General features: G+C 38.0%; 3 protein-coding genes across 3 annotated transcripts in view; 2 read left to right on the top strand and 1 right to left on the bottom strand.

The window, feature by feature from the left end:
* Nucleotides 1-1,004: 1,004 nt before the first annotated feature.
* ch25hl1.2 (cholesterol 25-hydroxylase like 1, tandem duplicate 2) lies at nt 1,005-2,321 on the top strand. The gene has a single exon (XM_057837426.1). It carries the CDS (start codon nt 1,381-1,383, stop codon nt 2,230-2,232), a length of 852 nt encoding a protein of 283 aa, XP_057693409.1. The 5' UTR covers nt 1,005-1,380; the 3' UTR covers nt 2,233-2,321.
* A 1,282-nt stretch (nt 2,322-3,603) lies between these two features.
* pstpip1a (proline-serine-threonine phosphatase interacting protein 1a) lies at nt 3,604-15,599 on the bottom strand. Its single transcript, XM_057835804.1, has 15 exons — nt 15,454-15,599; nt 12,809-12,909; nt 12,650-12,724; nt 12,529-12,563; nt 9,936-10,042; nt 9,789-9,851; nt 9,428-9,532; nt 9,311-9,356; nt 9,055-9,134; nt 8,642-8,740; nt 4,735-4,831; nt 4,542-4,626; nt 4,397-4,467; nt 3,888-3,982; nt 3,604-3,808 (listed from the first exon to the last, which is right to left on the bottom strand). The coding sequence occupies exons 1-15, from the start codon at nt 15,484-15,486 to the stop codon at nt 3,677-3,679; spliced, it is 1,224 nt and encodes a 407-aa protein (XP_057691787.1). The 5' UTR covers nt 15,487-15,599; the 3' UTR covers nt 3,604-3,676.
* scaper (S-phase cyclin A-associated protein in the ER) overlaps nt 4,128-15,804 on the top strand; it is a 137,286-nt gene continuing 125,609 nt past the window's right edge. Inside the window, exon 1 of the mRNA XM_057835802.1 lies at nt 4,128-4,261. Within this exon, the coding sequence (XP_057691785.1) occupies nt 4,259-4,261 (3 nt within the window). The 5' untranslated portion in view covers nt 4,128-4,258. The remainder of the gene's footprint in view (nt 4,262-15,804) is intronic.

Raw genomic sequence — 15,804 nt, 5'->3', positions numbered from 1 at the left:
AATAATCCTCCATTACTACATTAAGATAAATACAAGAATATATTCTTGTTTTTCTTAAATTTTACAAATAAACATTTAAAATCTTGCCAAATAATGTTCAATATAAAGCAGTATTTTAATGAGCGTTGTATGTAAATATTTTAACCTGTGGGCAAATGTAAGTATGTAAAGTGAAGCAAATATACTATTATAGAGGTTTAATAAACAAAAGAGTACTTTCTATTAGGAGTGGGAACCTCTTGGTACCTCACGATACGATACGATTTGCGATACAAAGCTCACGATAACGATGATCTGACGATATGGCGATACAACGATTATCGATACATTGGTCAGGAAATCATTCTAGGATTTTCTACAACTAATAAACAGAAAAACAAGTTTCTGCTGTAAATTGGAATGAGTTTATCACTAGTAGACGTCCAATCCATTTGAACTGGGAGGGTTCATTCGCTGGCATCCCTCCCACTTCAAACGGATTGAACGTCTAAGGCCGTCAGTGGCAGCCAATACCCAGGCACTGAGGTAATTTTGGGCCATTTAAGGTCATTTACCTGTTGATTTTCAGTTACTTCCTGTTGATTTTGGGTTTTTTTACGGGTCACTTCCTGTTTATTTTGAGTTACAGAACAGGACGTGACCTGGGAATCATCCAAATAAATAGGCAGTGACTCAAACTCAACAGGAAATGACCTGTAAATGCCCTAAAATGAGTAGCAAGTGACATGTAAATGCCCCGAAAATCGGACGGAATGACTGTGAATGCTCTGGTTTTGAATGAACGTTCCATTCTAAATGGATTGGGCGTCTAGCACCGTCAATGGCAGCCTTAGAGTTAACTGAGACACTATTATGGTGGAAGATTTTGGTAGCAACTTGATGGTTCCCTTTTTTTTCTTTTTTTTTTTTTTTTTGTTAAACATTGACACCGTTTTAAAACAATATCTCGATTCTTGACAGGAGCATATCAATAATCTTTTGGGATACAAGGTATCACGATATATCACCATTTCGATATTTTGTCACACCCCTACTTTCTATATGCCCATTTCTGCCTAAATTGACCATTAAAAGTTATTTTGATTGTTTCTTATGTCATATTTTATACTTTATTACTCAACAAAGTAATGAATAACTAAAGCAGCTTCTCATTCTCTATTTAATGGGGTAATAATAATGTGCTGTATGTGTTTCCCCTTTTTAATGTAACTTCTGAAACAACATATGTGCTGACAAAAGTCTCCTAGCCTTTGGTGCAATAGAGACGCAGACTCACTCCCTAAGTATATGAATAATTTCTACACTTGGCTGTCACTTGATAGTATACGCTGAGCAAATCGAGCACTTGTGGGTTGACATCTCTTCTTCAAGTCCGTATCAATGCTTCTCTTTAATATGGCTTTACCAAATGCAACTTTGGATTTTTGGAGTGAAAACAGTGTTTTGCTTCAGCCTCTTTGGGACAAACTGAGAGTGGACTACAGAGATTGTCTTCGCTCACCACTCTTCCCCATTATTCTCACCGTGTCGTCCTACTTCATCTTGTGTCTTCCTTTTCTAATGTGCGACATGGCGGGAGACAGCTGGCCATGGGTGCAGCGTTTCAAGATGCAGCCAAGACGGAGGCCCACAACATCCATGCTGCTGCACTGTGCAGGTGTCACCCTTTATAATCATGTTTTTCTGGTTCTCCCTGCATCAGTAGCTCAGTGGATATGGAGGCCACCCGTGGAGTTGCCTGACAAGGCACCGTCTTTCCAGGAGCTGATATTTGGAGTCCTGGGCAACCTACTGCTCTTTGACCTCCAGTACTACATCTGGCATGTGCTACATCACAAGATACCCTGGTTATACGTCACCTTCCATGCAATCCATCATAACTACTCCTATCCCTTTGCTCTGGCCACTCAGTGTCTGGGCGGGTGGGAGCTCCTCACTGTCGGGTTTTGGACCACTCTGAACCCTGTGCTTCTGAGATGCCACCTGCTGACCACATGGACCTTCATGGTGTTGCACGTCTACGTCTCTATAGAGGCGCACTGTGGTTACGACTTCCCCTGGTCCATGTCACGTCTGATACCGTTCAGCCTGTACGGAGGGCCCAGCAAACACGACGTGCACCATCAGAAACCTAATACAAACTTTGCTCCTCATTTCAGCCACTGGGACAAAATATTTGGCACCCATGCTGAGTTCAGTTTTGTTACGACAAGCAAAAGATGGAAAATGTAGATTTTTGGGCTTTATGACAGCATGGTTAAGTGAAAAGGGTTGTGTGCTTTACATTTACTTTGTCCACCTAACTCCCGCTCTGCTATTGACTCTGATTTACAGTACTGTGCAAAAGTTTTAGGCAGGACACCTGCCTAAAACTTTTGCACAGTACTGTATATATATTTTTTTAATTATTAAATTTATTAGGATCATGGAAGCTTCCACTTGGGGAAAATATATACATACAGTATATCCTGTATATACATAATATAACAAAAATATACAGTACTGTGCAAAAGTTTTAGGCAGGTGTCCTGCCTAAAACTTTTGCACAGTACTGTATGTGCCATCTATCAAGGGCAGTGAAGCATGAACCTTCACTGCCAATCCTCTCAGTACAAATGGATGTGACATCTGTTTCTGTCAATGGCAGAAGACTGTACAGAAGAAAATAAGATGTACTAGCTGTAAAATTCACTTCACTTTTCCAGAATATGGTCCAACAGGCTTACACTACATAAATTAACTCATCAGCTGCCGTTAATGTAAAAAATAAAAACAAAAAGTCTAATCCATTTGAACTGGAATATCTGGATTTGCAGTCTTTCTTTAGAATGTTGTTAATAGAATTCTTTGCCATTCATTCTAAATGAAAATTAAAAATGAACAACATTTAAAGATGAAATAAAAGTTGAAATAAATAAAATTTTAAATCAAAAAATAGAAATAAATGTTGAAAAGATTAATTCCTGGTCCCCCATAGAACGTATCTGACTTCACTATACACCACAGTATAGAAAAACGAATATGATTGGTACACGAGTAAGTAAGTGGGTAGGTAAATATAGTTCCACTAGGTGTCAGCAAATCTCGACCTTAATTATCTCAAAGAACTAGAGTGGTTCTGTTTTTGACCAAACTCGCATCTTTGAATTCCACCCGGTGTTGGCTATGGAGAACTTTGTTATTATATTCCGTAAAACCGAGTTGGTTTAAGATTTCAGAACACACAAGTTGGACTTGTGGTGTCTGGCTCCCCGGAGTGACAGGCCTCTGCACATGAATGACAACTAGGCGTGTTGACACATGTTTGTTTGGGCAATGAAGATATTTTTGATTCATCAAACACTTATACGTAATATCTATCTAAATATCTCAATAAAACTAAGACATGGACACCTGCAGCTTACAGTCAGATTTGTCGTATATGTGGATTTTTGTTGTTGTTGTTTTGTTGTTGTTGTTAAATTTGGGCGCTGCAGTTTATAGTCTGGTGCGTGTTATAGTCTGGAAATTATGGCTTTTGTATCTTGTGTCTGTCATACATGACTGTTGTTTTCAAAAGGCCCTGTTAAATAATTGACTTCAAAACAATTCATACAAGATTTTATTACGTTTTAGATATATAAAAATGTATTATTAAGAAATATTACTGTCAAGTCTTTTCTAGTTCCAATCGTGCTCATTCTTTGGCAAGGTAAGAGCCTGGAACAAGCCCCGTTTGTCCATACATCTGCACCATCCACCAGCCATCTTCACCCTGATGCACGACTAGCACAGCGTCCCCAGTTGACATGGATAGCTCGTCATCTCGCTAAGGGTAACACAAACCATCTTCATCATCTTTTTGTAACCAGTCGATCAGTTCAGTGAAAGTACAGCCGAAAACAAACCTGGGCCACGTAATCGTACACTGCCTTGTACTGCATGCTCTGTTGGGATCGGTGTATCGCTATGACGTCGGTGTAAGGATCTTCATTTGTTTCCCCTGTGGGGTTGCAGTTAGTCAAATCAAAGACGTTTATGTGTTTGGTTACGTCAAACAAGGCAAGAAATTACATGTCACTTTTTCTAAGACCAATCAAAGAACGAATCAGATGAAAGCAGCTTCCAGACATAAGTACCGCAACAGAAATGTGTGGCATTACCCCTAATGCACACAGAATGTGCTTTTTTCCCCAGACCCTGCTGCTGTATAAAGGTTTAAAGGCTTTAAGTGTCAACGTTTGAATAGCTGTCCACTGTAGCAACCACTGTCTCTGAAATGGTGAGTGCACTACATATTATAAACATACCTTATTGATTACCCATATGCTTTTTAAGAGTCTTCTTGTCTATCGCCTATGCCAACCTAGCCAAGTTAAAATGGGTTAGATAGTTACATGAGTAAGTAGTATCTTACCTGGACTTTGTGGAGCTGGAACTTTATGATTGATACCACTCAAAGAATTCCCTTGAAGAAGATTTGAAAATCTACAATTGTAAACAGTACAATTTCAGAACAGTCACCGGTTATGTTACGAGAGTGAATCCAATGTGTTACTCACTTTTTCATGACACCACCAAGTCCCACACTTCCATTTCTGACCTCTGTAGAATCCCTCTCATAGTAATTTTGGTATTCAATGGGAGCTATGGGAGGGAAAGCATAATTGAAAGATATCCCGATCCACACAATGGGTGCGTGTCCAACATGAAAATGTTCTCCCGGCTCGTATTCAAATCAGAAGGAGTATGTACCAGGCGGAGTAGATCCTGTGCCTTTAATTCCCACAAAGCAGTTCATGTCTGTGATGATGTCGCACTTCTCCAGTGTTTCCCTCACGCCCTCGTAACACTGAAAGCATCAGACATGATCAATAATAGTTAATCTCTAAATGAAAGATGGGTTGTGCTACCTCATGGGTCTCAAACGTGAAGCTCATCAACCAGTTAGTGCTGGTTTGGCTTGTGTGTTTTTTTGCATCGTCCGGCGGTGTTTTATGTGTTTTATGTAATGCGGGCTTTGTATAATAATAAGCCCTGACAGTGGTGCGTCATGCAGCACTTGCCCACAGTAGGTGCATTCCATTCAGCTACACTTCTGCCAAGAGCTCGCTGAATTTCTCACGTTACTTTTTTTTTAAAAAATGTGTCCTTATCGTTTGACGAGTTTTAATGTATGACATGGGGGTTTGATATAGCCCCATTGTGAATATTAGTTGTTTTTGTTCATCAGGAGAAAACAGCGAGCAGGAAAGGGTTATGGGGGGACAGAAAGGAAAATAGAAGAGGAGAGACAGAATGAAGAAATTCTCACGTTACTTGTTGAGATAGCAGTTAGATGTACGTAAAAGTGGTCTCAGGAAATTATGTTAAAATTGGCTCCGGCCAATGACGAAAGTTTGGAGAAGAGGGAGATACTTCTGACCCCGTGCGCAGGCGCTCAAAGCCTTGTTGGCATGATGGATTAGTTGTATAGACATAGGAAACAAGCAATTACATTACTTTGAACTAAAAAGTTTAGTGACGCAGTCAGAGCCGAGCAGGGTTTGAGCACAATCAGCAGACATGCTTAGATCACCTGAGACCTGAGGGGGCAGCACTTATTTTCTCCCATTTTGAAGCCATATTACAGCAATTTTTTATTTAGTCATAGATTTGGCAGGCTTGTTAACAACTCTTTTCTTTTACCCAATAAGATAATTTATTAATGTTTACTTTGATGGTGCAGTCTCTTTAATGTACAGTGTACTGTATAGTGGATCAAGTTAAGACATTTTATTTTGAGCTCTTTTAAAATGTCAGTACCAAGTAAACATTTTTGTAATTCTAAGGATTTAGAATTCATGTTTTTAAAAAATAATCTGAATATTTGGCTTAAATTGGTTTAGTAGTGTTTTTAATATAAAAAAAAACCAATCTGATTAATTATTAGGGCTTTCAAACGATTAAAATTTTTAATCGAGTTAATTAGTTTAAAAATGAATGAATTGTAATTAATCGCAATTAATCGCAATTCAAACCATCAATAAAATATGCCATATTTTTCTGTAAATTATTATTGGAATGGAAAGATAAGACACAAGATGGATATATACATTCAACATACGGTACATTAGTACTGTATTTGTTTATTATAACAATAAATAGACAAGATGGCATTAACTTCATTGAAATTCTGTTAAAGCCATCCAAGCGAAAGACTTGTAGTTCTTAAAAGATAAATGTTAGTTAAATTTATAGGAATTTTATATTAAAACCCCTCTTAATGTTTTCGTTTAATAAAATTTGTAAAATTTTCAATCAAAAAATAAACTAGTAGCCTGCCATTGTTGATGTCAATAATTACACAATGGTTCATGGCTCATGGGTGCTGAAGCCTATAAAATCAGTCGCACCCAAGCCCCAGCAGAGGGCCACAAAACTCAAAAAAACACAATTAACAAGTGAACATTTCACTCTGATGTCATTTTAATCTGTTTGAGCGGGGCATGTGCGTTAATTGCGTCAAATATTTTATCGTGATTAATCAAAAAATTTAATTACCGCCCGTTAATGCGATAATTTTGACAGCCCTGTTAATTATTGGTTTTGGCCTCTGTTCTCTCATATTTGGTTTTGGCCAAGGATTTTCTTTCCATTGCATCTGTAATGATTTCAGATAAAATGAATTTTTTTTTTTTTTTTTTAATATATACATCAAGGAATAAATAAAAATGAATAATAAACATGTCAATTCAAAAAGTCATGGGCTTTAATCTCTATATTATAAATTTTTATTAATATTATATAAATAAAAAATCTTCTAAATGCAATTAAAAAATGAATAATATTTTTTTAAAATATTTTTTTAGAAAGATGCTCATTTCTATTTTGCCCTTGGATTTTTTTTTTAATCGCTTGAGGCCTAACATGGCTCAGAATAATTATAATTGGGAATTTTTTTTACCAACTGGTTAGTTAAAGTTAACTAGCAATATTAGTCCCTTTTTTGGGGAACCCTTGATGCAGCCAAGACTCATCCATACCTTTTCCAGCACGCTCCCAAAATGAGTTTTGAGAACCCTGCTATACATGTACAGTGAGGAGCAGAGTTATTTGCGCCCCTTGTGATTTTGCAAGTCGCCCACTTAGAAAATAGGTAGAGTTCTGACATTTCAATCATAGATGCATTTCCACTTATAGAGAAATAATCTAAAACAAAAAATCTGGAACTCACACTGTATGATTTTTCACTAATTTATTTGTAATTTACTGGGGTTCATAAGTATTTGTACTCCTGAGAAAATCAATACTAATATTTAGTGCAACAGCCTTTGTTTGTAATGACAGAGGTCAGACGCTTTCTGTAGTTCTTCACCAGGTTTTCACATAAGGAAACGGATTTTTTTCCCATTCCTCCACACAAATCTTCTCTAGATCTGTCAGTTTCGGGGCTGTCATTGAGAAACACGAAGTTTCAGCTCCATCCATAGATTTTCTATTGGATTGAGGTCTGGAGACTGGTTAGGCGCCTCCATAACCTGGATATGCTTTTTACGCAGCCACTCCTTGGTCAGCTTGGTGTTTTGCTTCAGATCATTGTCATGTTGGAAGATCCAGGCACAACTCATCTTCAAGTCTCTGACTTAGGGAAGGAGGTTTGGGCTCAAAATCTGACGATACATTTCATCATTCATCCTCTGCTTTATACAGTACAGTCGTCATGTCCATTTTGCCGAAAAGCAGCCCCATAGCATGAGGTTTCCAACCCCATACTCCACAGTGGGGATGGTGTTCTTGGGATTGGACTCATCCTTCTTTCTCCTCCACACACGACGGGTAAAGTTTGGACCAGAAAGTTCTACTTTGTTCTCATCTGACCACATGACTCTCTCACATGACCCCTCTGGATCATTCAGATGGTCCTTGGGAAACTTCAGAAGGGCCTTCACGTGTACTGGCTTCAACAGGGGAACGTTCTTAGCAATGCATGATTTTAAACCATTGCACCGTAGTGGTCTACTGACAGTAACATTTGAAACTTTGCATCCAGCTCTCCTTTGTCCTCTAGTTCTAGGCTGAGCCCTCACTTTTCTCATCATGAGTGATCCCTAATGAAAAGAGGTTTTACATGGAGCCCAAGTCCGAGGTAGGTTATCAGTCATGATAAGTCTTTTCCATTTTCTAAAAATTACTGCAACTGTTGATTTTTTCTCACTAAGCTGCTTTCCAATTGTCCCATAGCCTATCCGGCTTTGTGGAGCTCTTTTTTTTCCTCTGGTGTCTTTCGAGAGGCTTTCTGGTATTGCCTGTGTTGGCATTTGGATTAGGACTGACTGTGGTGTGCACAGGTGACAATAATGAGCTGACACGGGTGTAGGGTGGGTGGTAACTCATGGAGTAAAGGTGGAGTTTTTTTTTAAGGTAGACTGACAACTCTTTGAGTGTCATAATTATTGCTGATTCTCAGGGGTACAAATACTTATGAACCCCAGTAAATTACAAATAAATCATTTTAAAAAATCATACTGTGCGAGTTCAGGATTTTTTTAAGATTATGTTTCTATAAGTGGAAATGCATCTATGATTGAAATTTCAGACCTCTACCTATTTTCTAAGTGGGTGAACTTGCAAAATCACCAGGGGTGCAAATACTTCTGCTCCTCACTGTATGATAGCTCACCTCATCAGCCTTCACGCACTGCATGGATAAATGGTTGCAATGCACCCATAAACTGTTCCTCAGGGCTTTCAGGCGCTCTTCTTCCTGCTGCTGAAACATCTACAGGACAAAATGGGAAAATTAGATATGTTGTAATTTAAAAAAAAAAAAAAATCGATGAAACATGGTCTTAAGACACCAGCAGCATCACCTGAAAATGATAACTTCCTCTTATACAATATCATAAATGCAATCAACCTTGCATTTAGAAAAAAGAAAGTTTTGCCAGAGTAGGAAGTTTTCAGGTTAGTGACTCACTTTATTGTCTGATCATAGGAAGTGTTGCACATCCTCATTTAGGGAAAAAGCAACGGGTATTGCCACTCTTGGCAATTGTACTCTTTATAACAGATTGATAATGTAACTCGAGTTACCTCACAACTGTTACTGTGTGTTAATTCCCACTCTTGACGGATTTGGTCCAGCTGCTCAATGTTGGATTTGTACTGTTTCTCTATTGGGAAATAGAACACAGACACGAATTAGCTTTTTTTTTTTAATTTTTTTTTTAACATTTTCTTTTTACACTCAGTAGCGGTTATGTTATGTCACAACAACATTGACATAGAATAGATACAGTTGTGACATCCTCAATAAAAAGGAAGTAAGTGCAGTACAATTAGTCCTCACCAGCTTCGACAGCAGCTTCTTTGCACTGTTTCGCTTTGTTGCTCAGCTGGGAAAAAAAACATGCGTGACAATTTTGAAGGGAGAAAAAAAGTTACATTATTCATCAATATGTTTCACCTTTTCTATCTGTTTGGGTGTGGACGTGGAAGTATTGCTAATCTTGTCAACTGTTTGCTCAGCCTCATCCGCATCCCTGCAGCGTTGTTCGTAGTGTTTTTCAGACTGAGAAAAGATAATAACAAACAAAATAAAATGAATAAAAATAAAGAAACTTACTGTGCTAACTAAATAGTTTAAGTAGACATAACTCAGATTCTCATTTAACTCATTCACTGCCATTGATGCCGACAGACGTCCAATCCATTTCGACTGGTAGAGGTGGTATTGAATGTTTGGTCACAATCAAAATGGATTGAACGTCTATTACCGTCAATGGCAGCCGATGAGTTGCGAAGAAGTCAGGACGCATTGATCTTACATCTATTGTTTTCTTGTAGAGGGAAATTTTACTCTTTTGGACCTTCTCCATGACGAGTTCCAGCTAAGGAGAAAACACAAAAGATGAGAATATTTAAACCGAAAAAAGTCTCTCGTTTCTTGAAAATGAGTCGGCAAAAAAAAGTACCTTTTTTCTCTGATCTTTCTGCTTTTCTCGGAACTGCTCAATCCTTTTTGCCTCATCCTTTAAGACACCAGACAGCTGGATGTGTAAGTTGCCTATCATTTCCATTTCTGGAGATAAAAAAACATATCATATACTGCAATTTTTTTTTGCTATCATATGTCTTAATCAGATTTTTTTTCTTAAATTTAGTCAAATAATTTTTTTCATCCTCTTTTGAGTGTTAAAGACTAGTTAATAGATTAATGCATCAGATTATTCCACTTAAAGTAAATATTACAATTTGTGCTTATTAAGCTTAATCAGCGGGGAGAACAAGTATTTCGTACACTGCCGATTTTGCTGGTTTTCCCACTTACAAAGAATGTAGAGGTCTGTAATTTGTATCATAAGTTCTCTTCAACTGTGAGGGACGGAATCTAATACAAAAATCCAGAAAATCACGTTGTATGATTTTTAAATAATAAATTTGCATTTAATTGCATGAAATAAGTATTTGATACATCACAAAAATCGAACTTAATATTTGGTACAGAAACCTTTGTTTGCTATTACAGATACCAAACGTTTCCTGTAGTTCTTGACAAGGTTTGCACACACTGCAGCAGGGATTTTGGCCCACTCCTCCATGCAGATCTTCTCCAGAGCCTTCAGGTTTCGGGGCTGCTGCAGGGCAACACGGACTTTCAGCTCCCTCCATAGATTTTCTATTGGGTTCAGATCTGGTGACTGGCTAGGCCACTCCAGGACCTAAAGATGCTTCTTACGGAGCCACTCTTTAGTTGCCTTGGCTGTGTGCTTTGGGTCGTTGTCATGCTGGAAGACCCAGCCACGACCCATCTTCAGGGCTCTTACTGAAGGAAGGAGGTTGTCAGCCAAGATCTGGTGATACATAGCCCCATCCATCCTCCCCTCAATACGGCGCAGTCGTCCTGTACCCTTGGCAGAGAAGCAGCCCCAAAAAATGATGTTTCCACCTCCATGTTTCACGGTTGGGATGGTGTTCTTGGGGTTGTACTCATCCTTCTTTTTCCTCCAAACACGACAAGCCGGGTTTAGACCAAAAAGTTCAATTTTGGTCTCATCCGACCACATGACCTTCTCCCATTGCTCCTCTGGATCATCCAAATGGTCAGTGGCAAACTTCAGACGTGTCTGGACATGCACTGGCTTCAGCAGCGGGACCTTGCGTGCGCTGTAGGATTTTTATCCATGACGGCGTAATGTGTTTCCGATGGTTTTCTTTGAGACTGTGGTTCCAGCTCTCTTCAGGTCATTGACCAGGTCCTGCCGTGTAGTTCTGGGCTGATCCCTCACCTTTCTCATGATCAGTGATGCCCCACGAGGTGAGATCTTGCATGGAGCCCCAGAACGAGGCAGATTGACCGTCAACTTGAACTTCTTCCATTTTCTAATAATCGCTCCAACAGTTGTTACCTTCTCACCAAGCTGCTTGCTGATTTTCCTGTAGCCCATCCCAGCCTTGTGCAGGTCTATTATTTTATCCCTGATGTCCTTACACAGGCTCTTTGGTCTTGGCCATTGTGGAGAGGTTGGAGTTTGTTTGCTTGAGCATGTGAACAGGTGTCCTTTATACAGGTAACAAGTTCAAACAGGTGCAGTTACTTCCGGTAATGAGTGGAGAACAGGAGGGGTTCTTAAAAAAGAACTAAGAGCCGAAATATTTACTAGTTGGTAATGTATCAAATACTTATTTCATGCAGTTGAATACAAATTTATTATTTAAAAATTATACAATGTGATTTTCTGGATTTTGGTATTAGATTCCGTCCCTCACAGTTGAAGAGAACTTATGATACAAATTACAGACCTCTACATGGCTTGCAAGTGGGAAAACCAGCAAAATCGGCAGTGTATCAAATACTTGTTCTCCCCACTGTACATCTAAAAATAATTTTTCACCTAAATCAAAATAAGTTTGCTTTCAAATAATGTTTTGAACAATATCTATTCTTAAATTAAGAACATTTCTGACAAACAAGCTTTTTTTTAAAAGATTAAATATATTACTTTAGTGTTTAAAATAAATCTGTTAATCTCATTTTCAGTTAGCTATTCTTCTAAAAAATTACTTAAGCACTGGTGGATAATTTCACTTATTTCTAGTAGCTTTACACTGAAAACAAGGAATTTAACTAGTTTTAAGGAGGTGTGTTTTTGCAGTGTACAAGACTCATAACATGGCTGCCATAAAACCTCAATATTCAAACCCTAACTTTTTTTTCTCGGTTTGACTTGCTGGCATAAATTTAAGACTGCAAAACGTTAATTCCATTGAAGGTCCGGCAATGTGGCAATGACCCAAAAAAATTTAAAAATAGATGCTTCAAACTGCTTGAAGTCACCATCAGTTCAGGTTTGCTATCAAACTAAAAAAAAAAAAAAAATTACATGTTGAGTATTTTAAACACATAACTTTAATAGCTCAACGATCACGCATGAAGGAAAATTCCATTGACAACTTAACACTTAGTATCACTGTGTATTTTTTTAGTGGCCTTGGTATTTATTTCGGTGAGGAAAAATGATTTGACATTTAAGCTCGCATCTTAAGGCAGCACTTTGTCGTCCTTACGTGTTTTCATATCATCAATGGACGTTCTCAGCGTGCTGTGGAAACAAATGCAAGCTTTGAGGATGTGATGTCGTCAATATTTCAATACATTCTCTTGCGGCGCAAACCCACGAAAACCCACCAGATCTCATAGAAACCCCCAACCTTGCGTGAGATGGTGATCAGTTCTTTTCCGTACTTCTCTTCGGCAGACGCCCTGCAGCAAACACGACGACCCCAACGCAGAGTTAGGGTGACCTCACTTAATTTTATTGCCTTTTTGCCAAGTGTTCAGGCTCACCTCAATTTCAGTAACTCTTCCATGTCTTTGCACGTCCGCCGACCATCATTTAGTCTCTGGATGATGGCCTCATAACCGGCGTTACTAATGAAGTTCCCTCCCTGGAAGACAAATGACCAAAATTAATGATTGACAACCATTTATAGTGATAGACATCCATTCTGTTTGAACCGGGAGTGAGTTGCAACATTCCCAGTTCGATTGGATTGAACACTGAATATGACAATGAGTATCTGCTCAAACTGGGTGATGTCTTTATATTTTGGGTATTGCTTTATTGTGCTGTAACAGTTAACAGAAATGGAAAATAAAAGGAATTTATTTTTTGCGTAGAATTAATTTACCGAACTATAAGGCGCACCTGACTCTAAGTCGCCACCCACCAAATTAGGCACGAAAATGGTATTTGTTCATAGATAAGCCGCACTGGACTATAAGCCGCAGCTGTCCTCACTGTATAATGGGATAGTTAGACCTAAAGATATTAAGTGGCAACACTATATTTGACAGCGGCATAATACGACTGTCATAAGACCAAACGAACCATCATGAAGCTTTGAACCAATTGACTGCCAAGCTTAATTGCTTCAAGAAGCTTCATTTGGCCATCACTGCTCCCTTGGGGGAGACAGTCAACCTCTGCTGCCACTTGCTGTCAACACTGTTGTTGTCCAGCATGCCTCCTAGCATGCATTGCAGTGCTACAGATATAAATAACGATCAAAATTCATGTTCCATGTTAATTATTTCTTCAGGTACTGTTCCACTTGTTTTATTAATTGCTAGTTATGGTATTTGATAACTTATTTTGACAGTGGCATCATAAGTCTGTCATTAGATAATCATAATTATGACATGACACTGTCATGAGCATTAATCAATGCTTATAACAGATGTCATTTGGTGTTATCAGGCAAATTATCTCACTTTTGAATGGATGTAAAAGATCCAAGCTGGACTTAAAAGGAGTTAGCGACATAATTTGCCGGATGACATCTGTCATGAACATTCAGTAATGCCTCTGATAGTGTCATGTCATAATTATGGCGATCTTATGACAGTCTTATGACGTCGCTGTCAAATAACCATTACCCCAAATAAATCAACAAATAAACCGTATTGAATTATAAGCCGCAGGATTCAAAATGAAGGAAAAAAGTACCAGTTTATAGTCAGAAAATTACGGTAAGTATGACCAAGAGTAACAAGGCATTCATGCAATGTTCAATATCAACAAAATTAGTGTTGTCATGATCTGATACTCAGTATTGGTATCAGTGACCGATACACCTATATTACGAGTATTTGACAGTATCGGTTTTGGTCAAAAGTTTGGATCCGATCAAGTTTTCAGCACTGCTGCACTTTTTGGCTGTTGTAAATCAAACCGCTAAGCAAACATGTTCACTGTGTGGGACTACTTCTAGTAACAGAGCATTGTATATATTTGTCAACAGAGCATTTCTTTAAGATGTATTAGCAGGGCTCACTTGAATAGAAAAAATATGATTCTTCATTTTCTGGTTGCGTTATTTTTAAAATTATTTTGTCAAAAGGTTTTGGCAAAACATCTTGAAAATTTTGGATCAGGAGTCCAGAAAAACTAGGGACATCACCAACAGGGATGAGATGCAGTTTTAGTCACTTAGATAAAATACAGAGAATTTCACGTATTAACTTCCTTTTGGCCATCCCGTGGTTTGCTGTGAATCTCAATGATGCAACTTCCTACTGACAATGCAATTCATGGAATATTCAAAAATTTTTTAGTGTGTGTCATTTTAGGGTAATAGGACTGAGTAAAATGCCTTGTGATACAGAATAACACAAACATAAAAAACTTTCAAATTTAAAGTATTATCTTCATTTATTCAAATTTTATTTCAAGTAATTTTAGCGGAAGAAAAACAACACATTCTATTATCGCAGCGTAATAATGCATTTATTAGTTCATTTCCTGGTCATGCAAATGGAAATGATTCAGTGCGTTTGCCTGCATCTTCAAATTCATCTTATTACTTATGCAAATGGCATGGTAAGTGTATTTATTAGACTAAGGAAACTGACAGGCCTACATTTGATAACATAAATCAAAATGATGGAAATATGTACATTTTATTCGTCACATGGAAGATATAATAGGCAACATTTCGCAAAAAAAGGTTCAACAAAATTCAGTCTTGAACACAGTAAATTCATCAGAAATAAAAATACAAATTCTAACCAAGGGCACAACTGTCGTACATGTACTGACATAATAATAATTTCTTTGAACTTTTGTTAATTGTACAAATATATACCTGCATAATAGAAATAACCAACACTACAGAATTTTAATTTTGAATTGCAGGCCTCTTGGAATTCTTTTTAGTGCATCTTTTAGACAACTAATGTTAATCTAAACAGCACTACTTTCACTACGCTTCAGTATTTCAATTTTGAATTGCAAGTCTCTTGGAAATCTCTTTTTAGTGCATCTTATATCCATGGCTGATGTTAATTTAAACAGCACTACTTTCCCGACTTATTATTACACTTAAAACTTCAGTCACTCATTAACTGTACTGCTCCACAGTCAACTTAATCCTTAAACTAAAACATGACATGAACAAAGAAAGTCAATAGTAATCCCATCTGAAGCTCACCCAAAAGGCATCCTTAAACGCTAACTCCATCATAAGTTGTTCCCCTGTGGAGTAACTGTTTCAGCTTTTAAATGTCTTTCAATGGCAGCGGGTATGACAGGCAGGCAACTTCTTGACACGAGTGAAACGTTCCAGGAAACGCGTTGTCGCACGGTACCTCTGCTCGTTTGTTTGAAAAGAGGAAGAGTCTCAGGGAGCAGTTAACTAAAGTTGACTGTCGCTTTGCATTTTCACATGTCTGCAATAACCCTTGCTTGTGAGAATTGTGCTTCATTTAAAGTTCCTCAGCGTTGTGGTGTTACAATGAGTTCAACAAATTGAATACAAAAGAAGCTAAAAAAAAAAAAGTCC

Source organism: Corythoichthys intestinalis, chromosome 5 (genome assembly GCF_030265065.1).
Source record: "Corythoichthys intestinalis isolate RoL2023-P3 chromosome 5, ASM3026506v1, whole genome shotgun sequence".
In the NCBI taxonomy this organism is placed as follows: domain Eukaryota; kingdom Metazoa; phylum Chordata; class Actinopteri; order Syngnathiformes; family Syngnathidae; genus Corythoichthys; species Corythoichthys intestinalis.
Note: the sequence above shows the minus strand (reverse complement) of the source record. Positions and strands in the feature narration are given on the sequence as shown.

What these genes read in the sequence shown, in the direction of transcription:
- ch25hl1.2 (XM_057837426.1), top strand. Translation starts at nt 1,381, where the DNA reads ATGCTTCTCTTTAATATGGCTTTACCAAATGCAACTTTGGATTTTTGG.
- pstpip1a (XM_057835804.1), bottom strand. Translation starts at nt 15,486, where the DNA reads ATGATGGAGTTAGCGTTTAAGGATGCCTTTTGG. An exon ending in CTTGGTGGTGTCATGAAAAA is followed by an intron (nt 4,468 to 4,541) that starts GTGAGTAACACA and finishes TTACAATTGTAG; the next exon opens with ATTTTCAAATCTTCTTCAAG. An exon ending in TGTACGATTACGTGGCCCAG is followed by an intron (nt 3,809 to 3,887) that starts GTTTGTTTTCGG and finishes TGTTACCCTTAG; the next exon opens with CGAGATGACGAGCTATCCAT.